The sequence below is a fragment of the Engystomops pustulosus genome, chromosome 3, assembly GCF_040894005.1.
Source record: "Engystomops pustulosus chromosome 3, aEngPut4.maternal, whole genome shotgun sequence".
Classification (NCBI taxonomy): domain Eukaryota; kingdom Metazoa; phylum Chordata; class Amphibia; order Anura; family Leptodactylidae; genus Engystomops; species Engystomops pustulosus.
Genome location: NC_092413.1, coordinates 136,222,148 through 136,245,685, shown reverse-complemented (window position 1 = coordinate 136,245,685; position 23,538 = coordinate 136,222,148). Strand labels below are relative to the sequence as shown.

Sequence of the window (23,538 nt, the reverse complement as noted above, 5' to 3'; positions counted from 1 at the left end):
TTCATACACATTGCTGCAACCAAGTTTTATTAAAAAGGCACAAGAAGAAGTATAACACTCCCACTGCCTTTCTTCACTTAAAGGAATGTGTAAATAGACTACACTTTTTAGCATTAACGGAAACTACTGCTTAATTAGCCATTTTTGGAATTATATTACAAAGTAAAAAAAAAAAAACAAATACTTGTTGGTGGCACATTCCCATAAAAACGGAAAGGTAAATAAAGAAATGCTGGTTCTCTTTAGCCACCACTAGGAGACATTTATTGGATTCCCTTTTTAATAATCTCAGCAGTCACTGCCGCCAGTAGCGCTATGTATAATGAATGAGGCTGCACCTATTACACTATGGAGCATCTGGGCATTCACATTTAATTTAATTCATTTGCCATGTGTAAAAAATTTTTCAATTGGATGTTATTAAAAAAAATATTCTTGTGTTAAGATAATTTCTTTTGTACATTGTCTGTTTCATCTGAAAATAAACAGAAACATAATTTAATATGTGATGCAAATGTAAAATGTAGGAGAACCCTACACTGACTTCTATACAGTCGAGGACTTAAGGACACCGACTTAAAGCCATGTTGTCCCTTAGAAACCAGATAGCTTCCTCGGATACGACCACCCCAAACTCTAGCAGTGGTGGCCATACATGTACTATTCAGTACTGCCTGGCCACCTGAATTCAGCGATCATTACCACAGGATGACGGTGGGACATGCAGTATCTGCCGGACATTTCATATACAACAGGCAATCCCTCCAGCAGAGATGGCCGTATCCAAGGATACAGTCTTGTTTCTAAGGGACCATACGACTACATTTATGAGAAATTATCTTCGCCCAGGTAATAACATCTAATTGAAGAAATGTATGTATATGGCAGATTAATCAAACTGAATGTTAATGTCCAGACGAGGCTACTCCTTAAATTAGAAGACTGTGGATAAGTCATTAATGTTTATAGCCAAGAAAATCCTATTAATCTTTGCAATGCAATGTTTGCAAGACCATCATTGGTTTCACACATAACTACCCTAAATCTAACACAGGCACTATTACTGAGTCGCCTCTGCTCCTGTGTATCAACTATACAACTGTAGTAAAATAGGTGCAACAACTACAACAATATTAACTCCCATACAAAAGATATAAATGTCTGAAAATATTTACAGTCACTGTATGATTTTTAGGGGTGTTAAGTGATATTAAGTGAAAGTAAGTAATTTGAATCATATTTCAGGAAACAAAGCACATAATAGCAGTATACTGCTAAAGCCATCAGGTAGTGATGCACAGTGCACAGTCACTTACACTGTGCTGCATAGAAAACAGGCAGTAGAAAGGCAGAGAGTGGTGCATACTGACCCATACAACACATAAGAGTTACCAGCACTGCATTCAGCTCCTGGTCACTACTATGCAGATGCCACATCATTCTTCCTACCCTTCCAGATGGTAAATAAAAGTACATTTAGCTTTTGCCGTGCAGGAAGGAAAATTTAGTGACGAGTAAACTCCGCCTGCCAGCGACACCCCTGCCAAAACCTCACACGCTGTCAACAGTTCCACTGTGTCATTTCAAGAGTAACCAGTCTATGGAACAGACTGTCAGTGTGCACAGCGTATACTGCACTGCCAGGCTACTGAGAAGAACATCATGAAATAGAAAGCAGGGTTTCCGAAAATACTCCCTACATTGACCACAAAGTCATTTACTACAAGGAAGAGAAACTGAGGCAGTGCTTACAATCTAATCTTAGTAACACAAGTTTCAAAGAATTTTAACTTGCATTATACCGAACAGGGGCAGTATTCTGTACTCTGCACAATGGATACAGAATAATATGGCCACGAGAGGGGGTTCAGAGCTTTCACTGGGCAGGTGCAACTGAAAGTGTTAAAAACTTGATAGTCAGGATGGATTACTAAAATGCCCTGGAGACTGGATTGTGCACCTTTCACTTTACTTCATTTCCATGCTTCAGAACTTACACAGTCCTTAGGTCATGTTTTGACTGTCTATTTAATACTGAGTAGTGTTAATTTTCAATCCAAACTTAAACATTGGTGATTAGAGTAGACAGCACATCCCAAATGTTTGCCAGCCTTGAGTTCCCAGCAGGAGATTTTATCTTCCAGAATGTGAGCAGTTGCTCAGAAATAAGCAATGTCTGTAAACTAAACTTTATCAGGCTAATATGCTAATTATCAACAGAGGCTTCTGGGCTGTGGGAGAAAAGGCTACTCCACGCCCCAGTAGCCTCTGTAATCCCTCCCACCTGCTTGTCCCCGCCGCGCACCTTTACACTTCTGTAGCGGTCCGGTTCCTTCTGAGCTATTCGCATACAGAGTAGTTCCCACTTCAGAGCACACGCGCCTAGTGGTGCTCCAGTCATCTCTGAAGCTGGAGATACTGTGCATGAAAGGAGCCCGACCTCTAGAGAAGTAAGTGGGAGCTTCTGCTGATAATTAGCACATTAGCCAGATAAAGTTCATTTTAGAATTAGTTGTATTTAGATTAGGGTTTAGCACATTACTCGCAACCCACCATCAGATCCTACTTAATAAGTAGATTTCTGATTGTAGGTTTCCTGCATTGTTTTTATTTGTAAAATAAAACAATTAACTTTCTATTACTACTATTACTACCGAAATGTAAATTTATACCAAAGAAATACATGAATTTCCATGTATGGCCTTGAAGATCAACTGTACTATTTGAGCCAAAAATTACTTTTGAAACAAAAAATGACAACATTAGTTCTTCTAATAATTGATCATTGTTTCTGATATGTAAGCATTTGTGTTTTCTTGCACTTTTGTCTCTAGAGGTACCATTATAGTGGTGAAAAAAACTGGATCAACTGGTTAAACAATAAAGTCTCTCTCGATTGAAACAAAGAATCATCTGTACGAGTCCATCAATATTGATAAATGGGAATTGACACGGCTAAAACAGCATATGTCTGCACTCCCCTGGTCTGTGTCTCATACCTGTGCCCCACACAAAGTACACACCCCCTCCATAGTACAAGGGATAGGTCTGAGATCACTAGGGGTAAAACTGCAATGATATCCAGCAACCAAGAAATCAAGGGATTTAAATATATCTTCCTGTAACTGGAGTATTTCAAAAAGTCAATGAAAAGTATTATCTTCCTGAAAAGAACAGAAGAGGAGGAACGTAAATTATATATCCGAAGCAAAATTAAAATGAAGTATTTCATGAAACAGACATGTCAGGAATGATGCATAGAGGATCTATCTATAGTTCTTGTAATGTCACAATGATTAACTATTACTTAACAGCAATGTCACCTGGAATCAGTGAATTTTTCTGTATTAGATTCTTTCATGATTATTCACTTGATTTTTTCGTTATTAAGAGTTGATCATCAAGTAGAATTGGTCTCGTCATCTAATATTACCAGCATTAGGAGCAGAGCTTTTAGAAAGATCTCTAAATTCAGGAGCTTTGTCACTGTTGCATCTGGACACAAACAGCACATTGTGTGGCATATTGAAAGTCTCTATGTGGTGTAAGCAAACACACTTGGTGCCAAAAAAAAAAAACACAAAAGCTAGCGTTAGGAGGAATGTCTGTGCTGCAGAAGGGGATAGTGTTTGAATAGTGTGAACATTCATTGAGCAGAACTTTTTCACATTTTTATGCTAGTTTTCTGTTTACCAGATGGATTGGAGCAGAAAGTATATATTTGTGTGACGTGTCACATGGGTGGAGTAGATATAGAGCGCAAATATAACTGTAAAAAAGTGGTAGTGGGAACTCACATTTTCTGTGTAATTTAATTGCATACGCTTAAAGGGAACCCGTCAACAGGAAGGTCATTTTTATATGATGACAGGTTCCAATAATCTCTGGCATCTTGTTTTAAAAAATGTCTTTGTCGTGCATCTGAATAATTCCAATATTTTTAATTATTTCTTTAACTTTACCTGCTCCCAGCCAGCCAAATGTGTTGAGTCCTGGAGAAGGGAGGGCAGTTCAAATGGCAGGAATGATCTTCTCCACAATTCCACCCCCTCCTGCTCACTCTCCCTCAGTCTCCCCTTCTACCTCCCCCCTCTTACATGAGCTTACTGCCGCAAGCAATTTACTACCAGGACTCACCCTACACTGCTGCAAGGGAGCAGAAATGTTAAACAGCATTGTAATTATTCAGATGCACAATAAAGGCATTTTTGAAATCAACATGCCAGAGACTATTGGAACCTGTCAGCATGTTAAAATGACCTTCCTGATGACAGAAAATCTATCATAAAGCATGATAAAGCATGGATAAAAAAGGGATATATACTCACAGATCCAGGCACTGTGACTGTGGTAATTTTCTTGTATTTGTTATAATTGGCCCCCTTCCATCTAAAATCAACCTTTACATTATAGTTATGAGCCAGGAATGATCTAGGTGGAATTTCTAAAGCCCCTTTGTACTGTAGCTTCACAGACTGTTACACTGTCTCACCCTCCTTCCTGATTTAATCTCACGGCAGCAGCGGAAGTTTAAACACAAAGTGGAAGTGGGGAAGTACTGGCAAAGCAGGGGGTGGGGGAAATGTGTTCCTGCAAAGTGTAATAGCAAGTGAAGCTACCATAAATTTAAAAGTTCATTTTAGAAGAAAAGAGGCCATGAATATATAAATAACGAATAAAAGAAGATTACCACAGTCACAGTGCGTGGCTCTATAAGTGCCCCTGGTTTATCATGCTTGATTTTCATCAAGATTTTCTTTAAGCTGCCTGTCACCCTGTGACCCCTTCTGGCTCCCTATGCCAGCTACCCATAAAGAGCAATCAATAGGATCACCTAGTTACCGTGCAGCGACACAGTGCACATTGTACATAACATCATTTTAAAATAAAGTTAAAAGAAAACATGTATAACCCAGAGAGACAAAAAAATTGTGAAAACAGTGTTTCCACTGTGACACAGCCATGTGATCCTGATGGTCAGACTGTCTGACATTTTAATAACTACTTATCATTTTTATGATTAAAATGAGTCTTGTCGCCCATGTGTGTCACAAAGACGGGGTACCCTTAGCTGTCCCTTCTTCTTCTACCACCAATACTGTGCCCCAGATACTGTAATAGAGCCCCCTGAAATATTAGTACCACACAAATAGTGCCCCATAATGTAACATACTGTAATGGTAAGGGTCATGTATTTCTTCTTTCTCTCCTTTACCCCTTCACCCCAGTAATGATAGAGCTCCTACTATGACCCAGGCTTAATAATAATGCCCCCAGCCTGCCCCAGACATAGAATTAAAGGCCCCAGCCTACCCCAGGCATAGAATTAATAGCCCCAGCCTGCCCCAGACACAGAATTAATATCCCCAGGTTGCCCCAAACATAGAATTAATGGTCCCAGCCTGCCGCAGACACATAATTAATAGCCCCAGCCTGCCCCAGACACAGAATAAAGCCCCCAGCCCGCCCCAAACATAGAATTAATAGCCCCAAACTTCCCCAGACATAGAATTAATAGCCTCAGCCTGCCCCAGACATAAAATTTATAGCCCCAGCCTGCCCCATACATAGAATTAATAGCCCCAGCCTGCCCCAGAGATAGAATTAATAGCCCCAGCCCGCCCCAGACACAGAATTAATAGCCCCAGCTGCCACAGAAATAGAATTAATGCCCCCAGCCCACCCTAGCAATAAAATGAATGCCAACAGCCATGAATTTTGGGAGGATTACAATGGAGGGCTAAGATGTATCCCACTGTCTGCACATACAGTGCAATAAGTTCTTCTGTTCCACACCTCCCAATAGAAGCTGAGGGGGAGTAAACATTAGCAGCAGCCATAATTGTCTGTGTCTCATGTTCAGGGTGATGTAACAGTCCTTATATCAGCGGAGGTCGGGATGGATGCAAAACTTTGTATATGTCCCCCATAGCCTTTCACCCTTTCACAACCTATGACGAAAATGCACGTCACAGGTCGGCTGTGGGTGCATGGAGAGGGCTCACGGGCTGAGCCCTCTCCATGCACCCGATAGCATGGAGAGGGCCATGCACCCGCCAGCACCGATTGCAGGTGTTAACCCACACATTGCCGCCAGCAAAGCTGCCGAGGATCCTCGCTCCCTGTGACGTCTTCGGGGAGCGGCGATCCGTCACCATGACAGCCTCGGCTCTTCCGAAGACCCGAGGCTGTCTTATTTAAACCCTTTCATTACAATGTGCTACCCTAGGGAGTCTGAAAAATAGTAAAAGTAAAAATTTTAAAAAGTTTTTAAAAAATTATAATAAAAAACCTATAAATTCAAATCACCCCCCTTTCCCTAGAACTGATATAAATATAAATAAACAGTGAAAATCACAAGCACATTAGGTATATACCGTATTTTCTGGACTATAAGACGCACTTTTTAGAAAGAAAAAATCTTCTTAAAAAATCCCTGCGTCTTATAGACCGGAGGTCAGGAGGATCCAGCACTGCCAGACCCTCCTGACCGCTGTAATGGAGATCGGGTGATGCCCTGATATAGAGCTGCAACCGATCTCCCAGAGAGGAGCCTCCGGACTGCTCTCACCTCTCCCCGATGTCCTACAAGTCCAGGACCTGCGGTGATGTCAGAATCATGTGACTGATCACATGCTTCTTACATCACCACAGGTCTCATACTGCCATGCTGCACTGGGACAGGGTAAGAAGAAGGGAAATGTGTATGTGTGTGGTTCTGTGTGAGTGTGTATAGGTGATGCAGAGTTGAGTGTGTATAGGTGATGCAGAGTTGAGTGTGTATAGGTGGTGCAGGGTTGAGTGTGTATAGGTGAGCTGAGTGTGTATAGGTATAGATGATGCAGTGTTGAGTGTGTATGTGGATGGATGATGCAGAGCTGAGTGTGTAAATGTATGTTTGTGTGTGCTGTGCTTTAGTGCGACCAACAGGAATATTTTAATTGGTGTAAAATATATTTTTCCTTTTTTTGGAAGCCTAAATCTGGGGTGCATCCTATAGTAAGAAGCGTCTTATAGTCCGAAAAATACGGTAATAACGTTTTTCCCTGCATTTAACCCCGTAATGGAAAATAGTGCCCAAAGTCGAAAATGGCACTTATTTCCTTTTTTGAAAAATATTTAAAAACCAATAAAAAGTGATCAAAAGGTAGTACAGTCCTAAAAATGGTAGCATTTAAAAACTTCAACAGAAGTTGCAAAAAATGACACCACCCACAGCTCGAAAGTATGAAAAAGTTATTAGCGCCAAAATAAAAAAAACATTTCTACACAAGTTTTTAATTTTTGTAAATGTATGAAAGCATTATAAAACCTATACAAATTTGATATCCCCTTGATCGCACCGACCCAAAGAATAAAGTAGACATGTCATTTGGGGATGTCTACTTTGGGAATGGAAATGAAAATACAAAAAAGGGTGAGGTCCTTAAAGGGTTAAAGATCTTTCTGAGTGTATATGTTCCTCAGCATATGCATCGGGAGTTTTTTCAACTAAAATCATCCAGTGTGCCAGTGTGCTACCTGCACAAGTGTTTTTGTCACATCACACAGATTGAATGCAACAAAACTTCTCCCACCAATTTAGGTGTCAAATAGGGGTGCTCATCCTTGCCTATCCTCCCACTTAACATATAATGGATTCAGATGAACAGTTGGGATCCTGTCAGATTTCCATCAAAGTGACATAGATGATTTATCCTATGGATCGTATATCAATGTAAATCATGAATCTGTATAACTCGTCTAAGTCATAAAAAATGCACATAGATGAAACATGAGTAGAAAGTGTGAAAAAATCACATTGCATCAGCATTGCCATCCCAACACTGAATAGATTGCACAATAAATGATTGTTTATCTTGAAGACTGCTCTTTACAAGAACATACACACTTATACATATATATATATATATACATACTTGACTATGACTCTAGAAAAGTGCACCTTAGTATTGTCTGTTCTCTCCTTCCCAGCGTGGCCATGGACATTGCTTATAAAACCACTAGGTGTCTCCCTTTGTCAGTATGTAGAATTTCACATTGAATGACTTGCATGCAAACGGTTGTTGCTAAGCACAAACTAAACAGATCAGTAAATGATAATCATCATCAACAGTGGGTTCACCTCAACTCTGCATTGAAATAAAATTATGCAGTTAACTTGCAGCAATATTTCTTTGTTATTCTGAAATGGAAATTGAGTCATTGAAAACTGGCACCAAACCCAAAGAGCAGGTCAGTGCACTGCAGATTCTTATAAAATCTCAGGCACTTTGCAGCTATTACAGTTTTACATCTTAGTGGATACACTGCTGCCAAGGCCACGGATGCTAATCTTCTGCAAATACATCCCATGGGATCCCAGCCTAAAAGTAGATTCAATATTACATAATACAGCACAAGTAGTCACTGAACAACTACTGGAAAGTGAAGACCAAAAACGTACATTTCCAAACTGAATCACACTCCATTACATACAGTTGGACAAGCTGATACGACTGTATTATAACTAGCACCATGTAGGATATATATTAAAAAGGAACCTGAGAATTGCAGAATCTGACACCAAAGCATAGGCTTTTTTTGGAATTCCCTTTTTTAATTGCTCTTCATATTTAAAAAAAATCGCCCCATAGGTCATATGAAAATGAACTGAAAAGAGTGACATTTTGCCTGAGATGAGTCATGATGATGGTAATATTTTAAAGTGTTAAAAGGCACCAAAACTGCAGTGTTCAGTAGAATGCAAGAACCGTGCACTTACTGCAAATGATCTAATTCCGAACTATGGGCTTTATTTATCAAAAGTGTCAGAGCTAAACTGTTCTAGTCGCTCATCGCAACAAATCATGGCTCAGCTTTCATTTTGTAACCTGTTGTGGGAAAATGACAGCTGAGCTCTGACTGGTTGCTGTGAGCAAATACAACAGTTGTGCTCTCTGACACTTTCCATAACAAAGTTCTGTGTTGTTGGTGTTTGCTTAAAGCTGACCTACTGATTTTAAAGTGCCACAGCAGCATGGTTCTAGGTGCTATAGAGTCTCTTAGCGTAACTTGTCTCAGAAATAATGGGGCACATTTACCAAAAAACAGTGCAGTCTGTAAAATGTGCAGTTTGCCTGTGTAGTGTGCAGAGGGCGCCAGATTCAGGATTTCAGGTGCACGTTCCTCATGAATCTGGAGTGCAACAACTTTTTTTGGTGCACGGTCCGACTGACACAAAACGGACATGTGCAATAAAAATGTAGCGCAGGCACTTGTTAACCCCTTAACGCTCTGCGCCGTAGCTCTACGGCGCAGAGGTATAAGGGAAGTATGAAGAGGGCTCACGGGCTGAGTCCTCTTCATACAGAGGTGGGGGTTTTTGCATTTTGCACAAAACCCCCACCGCTAATAACCGCGGTCGGTGCTTGCACCGATCGCGGCTATTAACCCTCTAAACGCCGCCCGCAAAGTCGCGGGTGGCGTTTAAAAGACGGCGGCGCGCGGGCGCCGCCATCTTTTTTTCGATCGCCACGCCCCTGAACGTCATCGGGGGGCGGCGATCGGTTACCATGGTAGCCTCGGGTCTTCTCTTGACACGAGGCTACATGGTTTATGCAGGTTCGTTACAATGAGCCAGTGGCTCATTGTAATGTAAGACCTGCAAAAACGCCATATATTGCAATACTGTAGTATTGCAGTATATGGTAGGAACGATCTGACCATCTAGGGTTAATGTACCCTAGATGGTCTAAAAAATAGTGAAAAAAAAAAGAAAAAAAAAGTTTAAAAAATAAAAAAAATTAATAAAATATTAAAAGTTCAAATCACCCCCCTTTCCCTAGAATGGATATAAAACATAACAAACAGTAAAAATCACAGACATATTAGGTATCGCCGCGTCCCAAAATGCCCGATCTATCAAAATATAAAAACGGTTACGGCCGGCGGTGACCTCCGAGGCGGGAAATGGCGCCCAAATGTCCGAAATGCGACTTTTACACCTTTTTACATAACATAAAAAATGAAATAAAAAATGATCAAAATGTCGCACAGACCTCAAAATGGTAGCAATGAAAACGTCGCCTCATTTCGCAAAAAATGACCCCTCACACATTTCCGTGCGCCAAAGTATGAAAAAGTTATTAGCGTCAGAAGATGGCAAAAATTTTTTTTTCTTTTTTGTACACATTCGTTTAATTTTTGAAAATGTATTAAAACACAATAAAACCTATATAAATTTGGTATCACCGCGATCGCACCGAACCAAAGAATAAAGTAGGCGTGTTATTTGGAGCGAAGAGTGAAAGTCGTAAAAACTGAGCCCACAAGAACGTGACGCAAGTGCGTTTTTTTTTTCAATTTTTCCACATTTGGAATTTTTTTTCAGCTTCGCAGTACACGGCATGTTAAAATAAATAACATTACGGGAAAGTAAAATTTGTTACGCACAAAATAAGCCCTAACACAGGTCTGTACACGTAAAAATGAAAAAGTTATGGATTTTTGAAGTTGGAGAGCGAGAAATGAGCCGGAAAACCCTCCGTCCTTAAGGGGTTAAATACCAGTGCAAGAAGTTTGCACATAAAAGAATGTGTACAGTCCACCAGAAAACTGGCGCACGGCCCTTAGTAAATGTGCCCCAATGTGACTTCTCCAGCTGATTTGCATATAACTTTGGTAGTGACTTTTTGTGGGATTTTTTTTTACACTTTTTATAAGCTTTAACAAAAGAAAGGTAATGCTAAAAATATTGCATGACCTACCTTAGGGTGCTGTTAGTTTAAAGGTGAAAATGCTGCTGAAAAGTGCCTTTTGACGTCATCAGTCTTATTTAAAGTGGTATGTAACCTCCACCTCACACACATCAGTATTACACTCTCTACACAGAATACAGTGATAACACCATCTGCACTGATCAATACTATTAGTATCCGGTATTTACCAGTACTAATAAATTATGCAAGATCCTCGGGGAACGGGAGTGATTTGTGCTGCTTACTAGCAGGAAATTGTAACCTAAAAACCTTGAAAAGGTTAGGAATTGAAAATAAATATCTAGAAATGCTGTAACTACACTGATGCAGAAACATATCTTGTTGAGTGATTTTGCTGAAAAAACAATTATAACATTCAGGACCTGAAGCTGGACTGCATTCAGCCTGCATGTTACACGGTGCATGCTGAACTGTCCAGACAGCCCTAATCAACCTGAGCTGGATGACTCATACACAACAGCTGGAGGATGGTGCAGTGTTTGATTACTTCTGCCTGTCAGGCACAACAAAGTGATTTCCTCATTGTCTGAAGTAGTGCATACTTAAAGGGGTATTCCCATCAGGGCATTTACTTTTAATTGAATTAATTTGCCATATGTAAACATTTCTTCAATTGAAAATTATTAAAAATTGTTCCTGTGTGAAGATAATTTCTCATAAATGAAGCCATGTTGTCCCTAAGAAATGAGCTTCCTCTGATACGACCACGTCACACTCTGGCAGCAGTGGGCAGACGTGCTATGACCTGCCTGACCTCCTGGATTCAGCGTTCATTACCACAGGACGTCTGTGGGACATGCAGTAACTCCCGGACATTTCATATACAAAAACCTGTTGTTTCTTTGTGCAATCACTCCAGCAGAGGTGGCCGTATCCAAGGAGTCAGTTTTCTTTCTTAGGGACCATATGACTACATTAATGAGAAATTATCTTCACACAAGTACATTTTTTTAATAACATCTAATTTAAGAAATGTTTATATAAACTAGATTAATGAAACTTATTGTGAATGTCCAGATGAGAATACCCCTTTAATGTAAGAGGTGAAGCATCGGAGTTCCAGCACACGAGTTTCAATATCATAATTTTAGAATTGTTTTTTTCAGCAAATCCACTCAACCTGGGGATTAAACAAGATATGTTTCTGCATCAGTGTAGCTACATCATTCTCAAGGTATGTTTGGTTCATAATGCATGAAATCAAATGGTAGATTTCCTTTAATACAACAGTGGGGAGTGGTATTATTGCATCAATGCCATTCAGAATAACGGTCGTCCTTGTAATATTTCAAGGCTAAAAATCTTTAATATTCAACAACCAGGTTTGATCTCATAGAGACACAAAAATAAATTTAAAAAACACCTGCATTTAGTTAGCTATTCTTATTAATTAGTTGTTGAATGTTGCCTGAAGTGTATAGCATGTTCCTCTATCACCCTATAAGGAAGCGCACAACCTAATAGCTGAGCCTGTACACAATAATACATTTCTACTAATTGCTGCCTTTTACCTAATACATATATGAAACACTATAGATTTCCATACTAGTCTCTAAGCATATTTAAACTGACCTGGCTAGAAATGCATTGGACAACCTTATCATTGCTGAACATATAAAAGATAATATAAATAGATTTAATCTTCCATGGTTTCCTATTCTCATTATACAACAGGATGATGACTGGAATGGCTCCACACAGATCTGCTTCCAGTGCTGCTGACCTAAGGCTAATGGACAATTTACAGATGAAAATGCAGTACAGAAGAGGACACTTTAATATCCTTACAATCCTAAGGCCTTTATGTATGAAAAGGGAAGAACCAGCCTTATTGCCTATAGCAACCAATGAACTACAATCATCCTGTCTCTGATGGTGGGGCACTCACTGCTCTGTCCTAAATCTATTAAGAGAACACGGCTCCTGTTTCCCCCATCTGAAAGAAGCACAACGTCACTGCTACTCCATTCATCTCTATAGAATCAAGTACATCCTATGGATGCTGCAGCACGCTGACATTTCTCCCAGAACTCCTTTACACTGCTCTACAAAATGAAAGCTATACTGCAATTGGTTGTTGTGATAATAATAGATTATTATGGCCCACATAACTTGTCAAAACATGTAGAGCCCTGTAAATATTATATATGTTACATGTCAGACAGGTCACACACAGTATAGCAACATTTATGATCCAATCATATACATAATCTTGTGTATACAATGTGCGCACATATTCACCAGATAGCTAAGTGCTAATATATTACAAAACAAATATTTATCTGCTTCCTGCAATGACAGATATTCCCTTTCTGAAGGAAGTTGGTCATTGATGTAATGTGTCGGCTCTGGGTTTCTTGGTAACAGTGTATATTTAGCTTTGCCTTTTACACTGGAGTTTCCTATCAATACTATAGTATAATATTCTAGATCTGAATTTCTACATGAAGCAGCCTTACAATACATCATATTTCCTCTCTTCAGTGCAGTATATCTGTTAGCCTCTGTTGCGTTTTGAAATGAATATTGTGCAGCCTTTGAATTAAAATTTTTGTGTTTCAAGTTATAATATGTGTAAATTTCCTTATATGTATATACCTGTAAGTTGTTGAATTATATTTCAGGAAATGTTAGAAGGGTATTCCTATCCAGAGAATAAGTCAAAAATACTTGATCACTGCATGTCTCATCTCTGGGGCAGAATCGGCAAATTTTGGGCGTCACACAGACTTAAAAGGGTTCTCAAGTGACAATAAGTTAGCTTAGTTGTCGATTGATGGGTCCGTTGTTCCCCCAGATGCACAGAGCAGCCAGTTGTGCATGCACCGGCTGCTCTATTAATCTCTATGGCACTGTCGGAGATAGCTAACATATTATAAAAGCTTGCTTACACCCCTTTAAATGATATAACAAGCTTGTGCTATATATTATGCTTTCAGTAACATAAATGGTAAAAAGACAATTTCCAATACACTTAAAAGGGTTTTCCCATAAACAATATTTTTCCCCTGCAGGAGAGAAAGTAAATGTTTAATAGTGGAAGGTCCACCTGCCAGGACACCCAGGATTTGTAGTGCAATGCTCCTGTAAGCTGTAAGTGAAGTCAACCTCTGGCATCTGCTCCTCCTCTGAGAAGTGCACCAAGTCCCATAGCAGACTATGGAGCACAGGCCAAAAACTTCACAGGACAACCTGATGCCAGAAGTTGGCAGCTAAAGGAAAAAGCAGGTGAGGGATAAATGTTAATGAAAAAATCATTACTGTAACACCAATGTCGATTAACAGTGTCTCCTACCAAGTGCAGGTTAAACATTACACTTGGCATGTGGAGAAAACTCCCAGCACATGTGTAAAGCATATCTATAGTCACCCTTCACCTGACTGATGCCAAAAAGTAAACCACTCTAAAGAGTTTCCCAATAAGTGGGGGAGGTTCTCATCCAGCATACTGACTATAGCACCACCCATGGGGAACCCATGAATATGAGAGACACAAAGGACCTATCCCTGCATGAAAATGACAAATAAAGCTTTCCACTAAAAAATGTATCATAGTTTGGTCTCTATGAGGTGAATTTTAGAGACTTTTGGTGGCTAGTTTTTGCACCTTATGTATGATCCTGTCTTTTTACTTATGATACATGTTCAGTTTTTCCTATCCTGGCCGGCACAAATTTTAGCTTCTTTTTTTAAAACTTTGTGTTGCAAATGTCTCAAATTCACATGGACACAAGCCACGTGAGGGGGTTATATACAGGAGTGAACACAAGCCACGTGAGGGGTTATATACAGGAGTGGACACTACTGTTAATTTGGGATTTAACATGTTTCATTTTTAATGCATTTTGAAACCAATTACAACATCTGTGGAGAGTTGATTTGCCTTATTTCATTACTTTTAACATTTGAATTTACAAAACACATAGTAAATGCAATGTTAACACTGCGTTAATGCGGTGTTTGTATTGCATTTTGTAAACACAAATGTTAACAGTAATGAAATAAGGCAAATCACCTCTCCTCAGCTGTTGTAATTAGTTTCAAAATGCATTAAAAAAGCAATTAAACTGCTACATGTGACCTTACCCTTAGAAGTAACACATTTAAAAAAAAGCAGAAATGTAAGAATTTTGAAAAGAGGTTACTGTGCAAAATGTTAAACATTTAAAGCATGTGAAATAATTCCAATTTACATGTTAAAATCGGGTCCATGAAAAAACCACTTCCTTTGCACCTGCCCTGGACCAGGTGCAGATTTGCGCCTAAAAAGTCGCAAAAATAAGCAAAAAAAGTGATACATTAGAGAAAAGTTGCACGGAACATCTGGGAAACTAAGATACATAAGACACACTGCACAAGATGCAGACCAAGGCGTACTTGAAACACGACAGGTGAAAAGTCGCAAAAAAGTCGCAAATATGACAAAAGTCGCAAAAATGAGACAAATTGACTAGCAGTAATAATGATACCTGTCCCCCAATGGTTTCTCACTGTGTTAAATCTGTTTTATCACTTTGGTGTTCCTGGCTTTTATTTGGTTTAATTTGCCTTTTTTGCGCATTTTCCCTTCGTAGATGAAAGAAACTTGCTAATGCCAAAGTTTGCTGCCACAGTTTTGTTCCATTTTCAGAAAATTTGCACCAAAAAAGGTCACACATACAAACAAGCATATCTGCCCTGCTATATAGGGTAAATAGGGTAGAGGCAACCAACAGCTTCTCTATTTTTTACAACCATTGAAATAGGCACAAAAAAGGCACAATTCACCAAAAAAGATGCAACTAAAAAGAAAAACTAAAATAAATGACTAGCATGGTCTGCATTCTTAACCCCTTCACGACTGCCATATGGCTATATGCGTCCTATCTGCACATGCCCCGTGCATTTAGCAAATATATATACCTCATGACAGCGTAAACTTTAAACAAAACAAGACACACTAGCTCCCTTAATGATCAGAATCTAGGTACAGTACAAAATGAGATTTTAAATCCCAACTGTAATTTTGAGAAAGGATATCTCTGATTATTTTTCAAATAAAAAAACAATCTTGATATTACACTGAAGGGGTTCTTTGAAGTAGACGGTGGGCACATCAAAATAATTAGGGGTGTGCAACAGTCTCGGGATCCAACCCTGATAATATCAAAGAAATAATAGACTGTGCTTTATTTGGATATGATATATAAAACAAGACAGTGTATTAAAAATGGATTTTTCAGCCCATTGGGCCTTTGTCAACATACTGGGGGTCATTTACTAAGGGCCCGATTCGCGTTTTCCCGACGTGTTACCCAAATATTTCCAATTTGCGCCGATTTTCCCTGTATTGCCCCGGGATTTTGGCGCACGCGATCGTATTGTGGCGCATGGGCGCTGGCATGCACACGACAGAAATCGGGGGGGGGGGGGGGTGTGGCCGAACGAAAACCCGACGGATTCGGAAAAACCGCCGCATTTATAAAAAACCATCTGTCGCGGAGCTTGCACTTACCTTCACTCAGCCCGGCTCGGTGAACTCCAGCGCGTTCCGATGCTTTTCAGCGCAGCAGCGCCACCTGGTGGACGGCGGAGGCACTACCTTAATAAATCCCGGCCAGACCCGAATCCAGAGCAGAGAACGCCCCACTGGATCGCGAATGGACCGGGTAAGTAAATCTGCCCCACTGTGATTTGTATCCAGTGTATGGAACACATGGTGTATGCTGCTGCTGCTGCACACTAGGCCGACTTTACAGAAGTACATGCACCCTCTGCCTCTGTCTCTTAAAGGGAACCTACCACCACAAATCTACCTATAAAGGTAGATCGGGTGGTAGGTGGATCAATGGGACGTGAGGATAGCCCTTTTAAGGGCTAATCCTCACGTCCCCACACTTTTTTGTTAACTTTTATTAAACTTGTATGCAAATTTACTTATGCGGCTACTGGGGCATGGAGTAGCCGCATCTGAGGTTACACGAGGCGGCTACTCCACGCCCCGGTAGCCTCTTTTCCCCTCCTACTCACCATCTTCGGCGGGCAGCTGCGCGCCCTCGTCCGGCGATCCTGCCGTCTGCGCATGCGCAGAAGAGCAGGCCCGCGCCTGTTTCGGAGCAGTGACCGCGCAAAAAAGTGTGGGGAAGTGAGGATTATCCCTTAAAAGGGCTATCCTCACTTCCCATTGATCCACCTACCACCGATCTACCTTTATAGGTACATTTGTGGTGGTAGGTTCCCTTTAACCTGGAAAATGGTGTTGGATTGACACTGTAATGATTTACAACAACTTATTTTAAAGAAGAATTATAAAAATTCATATTTTTTCACATTTTTAGTTATTTGTCAGCTAACTTTATTAAAAAAAATGTTAATATAATTATTCTATCAAGTAAAAATCTCACATGAAAAAAAACTAAGTAAACATTGTTATGATATGTAAAGCGGTTCCAAAGAAGAGGAGAACAGAACTTCAAAAACTGACCTGGACATTCAGGAGCCAAAGACTCTCGGTCACGAAGGGGAAAAGGCTTAGATGGAAGGGATGTGAATATGGCCAAACTTTACAATGGTTAGAAAGGCAGCCAGCCCAATTAAAGCAAGAACCTACTTTCTATGATGTCCATTTATTTCTTCATTAGAAGAGAATACATTCTCTTATATACAGGTGTTATAAAGGTATAAAATATTATCAGGCACTGTACTATTGAAATGCCATTGGATGAAGTAACACAAATTCCCATGTAACTTTAAAGTAGGTCAGCTGTCCTTAGTGTTGTGGAAGCAGATGCACTCTGCATGATATGGTTACACCAAGAGACTCCCTGGCCACAGACTCATCACTTCCAGGCACCAGCTGGGATATGGGTCCCAGTGTCACAGATTCTCAATAGAATAAGACAGGTGTTAAAGCAGGAAAATTCTATACATAAGCCGTGGGGTTACACAATGCCAAGGAAGAAAAGGACACATCACATTTCAGGTTTCAAACAAATAAGAGGTTTAATGAGGTCTACATTTATTAACCGCCTCACATCCATGTCTATTTTGGGTTTGAGTCTGCAGTTTATTTTTTAACCCTTTAACGACCGCTGTATCGGCTTTTTACTGCAGTCATTATGGGTACTTCCAACATTGGGAGAGAAAAGAACTTGAGTGCACATCCACACATTATACAATGATCTATTGCCGCTATGCTACATTTACACAACAAACTCAAGGTTAAGGCTACTTCAGATGTAATGCTTTTCTATGGTGCTGCCTCTGAAGAAGATTGCAGGACCTAGAGTCCTGCTACTGCCGATGTTGTGCTGTGTTATCTCAGCCCAGTTCCGACACTAACAAAAAGTAAAATTACACATTTTGTACAATAGTATTTATCCTGTTCAATAATTTTTTTTTGTAAAACAATGCCCATAATTACTATGTTTTAATCACCCATCACACAAAAAAAGGTTTATTACCGTATATACTCGAGTATAAGCCGAATTTTTCAGCACAATTCTTGTGCTGAAAATTCTGCTCTCAGCTTCTACTCAGGTATATAAAAAAAATATAAACTGAGTACTCACCTTTCCGAGACACTGAGCAGGTCCTCTTCTTACTTCATGTGAAGCTCCAGGTCTGTGCGCACGTCTGGCACACAAATTATGATATACGGTAATACACAAACAAAAAACTTTATGAATCCCAAGTGTGTACAAATAATATCTACACGTCTTTTCACAATATAAGCCCTTAAAGCCCCCCCTAAGCCAAACTGACAAAAAATGTCAAAAGTTATTACACTATGAAACTATTTCATTTTAAAAAGGAAGGTCAATTTTAAAAGATAATTTTTAAAGTGTGATATCTCTGTATGCATATATTAATCCAGAGAAAAAAATTGTTATGCTATTTATTTTGGGCAATAAAGTTTGACAGTTGAATAAGAAAATTTGTATTGAAAAAACACTGCCAGATTTGCATACTTTTTTAAATATACTGCACAGAATGGTCAATAAAATCAAAATGTGCTATTAAAAACTATATTTCATCCTGAAAAAAACAAGTGGCCTGGAATTAAAGGGGGTTCACCCACAACTAGATGTTTTATCCGTTTAGTTTATTTTTTTCAACTTACTTACCTTTTATCTTCTCATATTACTGAAGATCCAAGATGGCTGTTCAGCACCATCTCGAGACTTCAAGTCCCAAGTCCTTTGCGGTATGCGCCTGCACTCTCTGCTGTATCTGGCGCGGGCCATGTTCACGTCATACATGTGAATGCAAGGCTGCCTGCAAGCAGGAAGAGTTGGCTCATGCATAACAAGAAGACTACTGATGGCAAACCTTTTAGACACTGAGTGCCCAAACTACAACCAAAACCCACGTATTTTTCGCAAATGCGACAATTTAAGCAGTAACTTATTATTACCTGCTCTTTCACTGGTTTAAATTGTATAGGAACCTGAGGACACCAATACAGCAGAAAGAAGGAGAAGAAGTTTGGATTATCATTGTAGCTTCCTTCTAGGGTCCTGGGCTGCCTGGGACTGCAAGAGGCCTTGAGTCCTGTCTGGCGAACTCTGCACTGAGGTGATGGCAAGGGTGCCCATATAGAGGGCTCTGAAAGCCACCTCTAGCACCCGTGCCATAGGTTCGCCACCACTGTCCTAGGAGATCACCGGTGGAAGTAAGCCAGGTGAGTATATACAGAAAAAAAGTACTTTAAGCATCAGTCAGACAGATGACTGTCTGATGGATGACAACGAAATGACATTAAAAAGTGCATTGATTTCAATAGGATTTATAACGAATCAGTTCAATTTCCGTTTTTAACTTTTTTAAGCAGAAACTAGAAACGGAAATCTGAATGATAGCGTGAACTTAGCCTTGAGCTTATTAAATGTAATGTTGACGGCCGGAAAATAACTTTAACGTGGAAAACAGGTGCAGATATAAGAATTAAACTGCAGTCTATTTTTTTTTAGGATAGGACAATTCTCTTTCTCACAACAAGTGAGCAAGCATGTTATTGCTTCCGATACCAAGAGTCCTATATATGTCAGCATCTCACATAAGGAGATTGTCACCATGGTCAGAAAGGACTAGGAGCATTTACTGCTGTGACCCAGGAGATTTCCTGCTGGAGCTACAATTGTCAAATATACTAGTCCTGACTTACATACAAATTCAACTTAAATACAAACCTAAAGAACCTATCATGTATGTAACCTGGGGACTGCCTGTAACATTATTTACAAGATTGGTGTCTATAGTAATGCCTAGAAACCAGAGATGTAGTCAGCAGGTGACTGCAATAGCATAACATGCAGATTATTACCCTTCATCAAAATGGTCTTCAGTACTGGCTAAAAAATATAGTTATACAGCTTGCAACATATTTTAATGTGGTTTGTTCACTTTCCATTTTATTTCTCTATGGCAGCACAACAATGAAAAAACTAGCTGCAGTTTTAAAATAACAGGACACCAATGGTACCCAGAAGAACCTATCTAGCTATAATATATTCTGTTAGGGCACATGAATCATGTTTAGAGAACAACTAAATGTTTTGTAATTTGCATAAATTTGAGAATTGCTTGGCCTCTTTGTGAGCTACAATACTGCCATAATTCATACTAACCACAATAACATGGCTAAAATCATCAAAATCGTATTTTCCAAACCTGGTCTCATCAGGCCTTTAGCTACTTCTGTTTCCCAAGGGTGCAACACTGTTCTGTTCCTTGACTACCATTGTATCTAAATTCCAACTGTCCAAGGGTCACCTAAAATAAACACATCCTACATGATCCAACTTGGTCTATCGTCTTGACATTTGAAGAATGCTGAGTTACGTAAAGTCCTAATAAGCACAGATGGAAGTAAAGCATGAAACGTCTCAGAACAACATTGTGTATACATTTAGTAGGCAGCAATGTCTGCTCAGTCTCTGCATGAGTTTTCAGCCAGCAAATTATAAGCGGAAGCATTCTGCACTTCATCCTCTAAATGTAATTATACATCACTGTATAACATATGTACTAATATTTAGAAAGCAATACCTGGTACCCAAGGGATATGCACAATAATGTCTAGCTGTATGAAAACTGAAGAGAGGCTGCAGGCTCCAACGTTCATTTAGATTTCTAACAAAATTATGCATGAATCATCAGTATTAGCTTATGTATGAAATCATCAGTGCATGGAAAGCTATTATGACGCATGCGCCAGATTTACAGAAAGAGACAGTGACAATGATGTCACCGGTTCTCTGAATGCTCCGTAGGCGGTTCCAGGAGGCACCAGAATGTGAATAAATTAGATTTCAATATTTTATAAAATGTTATTTTGCTGAAATACGGGTATTCATAGTTATAATAACAGAACATTCACGATACCGGGAACGGGATCGGGAGGTGAGTAATATATAGCTAAACCGATTGCAGATGTCCTTCATGGTTCTGACCATTAACTGTCATTTACACTATCCCGAGCAATGTTAAAGAAAATTTATTACTATTGCTAAGACAAAAAAAATAAAATATCTACACCAACCACAATGCAGACCCCACAAATGACATGTATTGTGATGCTGCTTGGATAGGTAGAGAAATACATAGTTAGGACAAGAGTGACAGCTAGTGGTGATGTTCAGTAGATCTTTAAGCAAGAGTCTAGAACATGAGTGGCACTCTCTCTATATATGCTTACAAGTCATACACGTTGTAAAAATAAAACATACAATTATTATAAAACATGCATACTAATTACAGTAATAATTAGCATAAATAATATTTTACATAAATGATAGTTTGCATAGATAATTTGTGACAGTATACTGACTGATAAGATTTTGCAAGTAAAATGCAATAATAGGTGAGATTGCTGTATGGAAAAAACGTTAAAGTAAAAATGAACAAGAACCCCTGATATAATAGTAAAAAAAATTTAGTTGCTAGCTTAAAAATGAAAAACATCCCATTTGTAGGAAGCTCAAGTTCATATGCACATATCCTGTTAAGTGTTTTGGATTATGGCTCCGTTTAGATTATAATCCACTTTTGGTTGTAGATAAACTGTGTCACATATATTTTCAAATAAATGTACTTTCTTTTCTTTAGAAAAGAAGTGCTGGCTTCACAATGCTTCACTGACGTCACACGCTGTAATCAGCTTTGATAATAAACATTAGATGTTTATAGCAAGAAGTTCACCCAATACATGGGTCCAACACAGATCAATGTCTCTCGGTCATAGCCGCAATTTGCACAAGAAGCAATGATGGTGTCTTCCAAACGTAAAAATAGGTGGATGTTTAACTTATTGCTAGCAATGCCAGATGTGTTTCGGAGCTGCTGCTCCTTTTCTCATTTATTCACAAGTCACAAGCCACCTATTTTTACTTTTGAAAGACACTATCATTGCTTCTTATGCAAATTCCGGCTATGACATTGAGAAACTAACTGAGTAATGACACTACAGTGATAATTCAGAAAGCAAGTCAGAATATCCAGATGTATTACAAAGAGTAAAAACAGGAGGCAGGAGAATTAAACTGTGGCTGAATCAATATCAGGGACTGAATTAACACACAGGTGAGTATAATGGAGTGCCTGGACGCCTCCCCTGCAGCCAACTGGCACTCCGTTTGGCTCCACTGAAACACCCCCAGCTCAGCAAGCTTGACAATCACAGCCTCCAGCAGAGCCTTTTGTGGTCACAAACCCACTACTGCAAGAATCCACTGAGGGTGCATTCCCACATCCAGTTTTTGATCTCCAAACCAGGAGAGGAGTGACTAAAAGGAGGAGTAACTCTTCTCAATGCTATGTTCTTAACCATTATCATCCACAATTGCTTTTGGTTTCAAAAACTGCCTCTGAAAAGCTGAACGTGAGAAAACATTTCTTTTAGGTTGCACAACTTAGCAGAAGAAAAATCTCTAATAACTGTAGTGCAAAAGTATAAAAAATAGAAAACTTGTATGTCCAAAATATGCATATTCAGAGTGTAGAAAAATGACATTATAAGATAACAACATAGAAAATCTAGTTTTTCTATGTGTAGTAGACATAGGCTGCAGGCAGAGGTCTTTCCGATATGCTGGTTCTCTGTGCCAGTAAATGAGTTACAGTGTTGTGGTGACCATGTCATTGTTATGTTGGGATGCTACTTGCTATTTCTTATAATCTGAGGCACAGTAGTCACGGATAGCCGACAAACAACACCTAGCATACCAGGAAAAGCACACTCAGGTTGGCTCGCCACTGAAATAATACACACCCGTCTTCAATGAGGCATGTTGTTACATGGTATCTAGCAGATAAGATTGTGTTTTAATCAGCTTTTATACCGACTCGGATTAGTTAATTGACAACAAAATACTGAATAGTATTTAAAAGAATAAGAGTCAATATTGATAAGAAAACCATGACAGTATAAAATAGATTTATTAACAATGGTGCAACAATGGTGCACTAGTACAGCGTGAACCTTAACACACTGCTGTTGATGATTATGGCATTATATTCAGTATTCTTGACTAATAAGGAAATATGTGTACTTTATATGTAACCAGGAAGTTGATAGAATCACTATAAACAGTCACAGATCAGAACAATTACTTTTCATTACTATTAACCCTATTCATATCAGGGCTGTGGAGCCGGAGATGCTGACCATTTTGGTGGAGTCATATAAGTGATAAAAATTATGAAATTTCCTTTAAATGTCTGTTTTAGGTCAGTGGTGAACAATATTTATTGGTGTAGGGGCCACATTGCTCAACTTTATGGGGCCACACCAGTAACC

At 39.3% G+C, this 23,538-nt stretch overlaps 1 protein-coding gene across 23 annotated transcripts in view; it reads right to left on the bottom strand.

The window, feature by feature from the left end:
* The window catches only part of DST (dystonin), a 385,421-nt gene that overhangs the window by 256,185 nt on the left and 105,698 nt on the right, over window positions 1-23,538 (bottom strand). The window contains exon 1 of one of the 23 annotated variants that reach the window (XM_072142240.1): window positions 1,371-1,455. The exons of the other annotated variants lie outside the window; for them this stretch is intronic. Coding sequence (XP_071998341.1) covers window positions 1,371-1,440 — 70 coding nt within the window. The 5' untranslated portion in view covers window positions 1,441-1,455. Of the gene's footprint in view, window positions 1-1,370; window positions 1,456-23,538 lie in introns of those variants that run through there. 23 annotated transcript variants of the gene reach the window in all.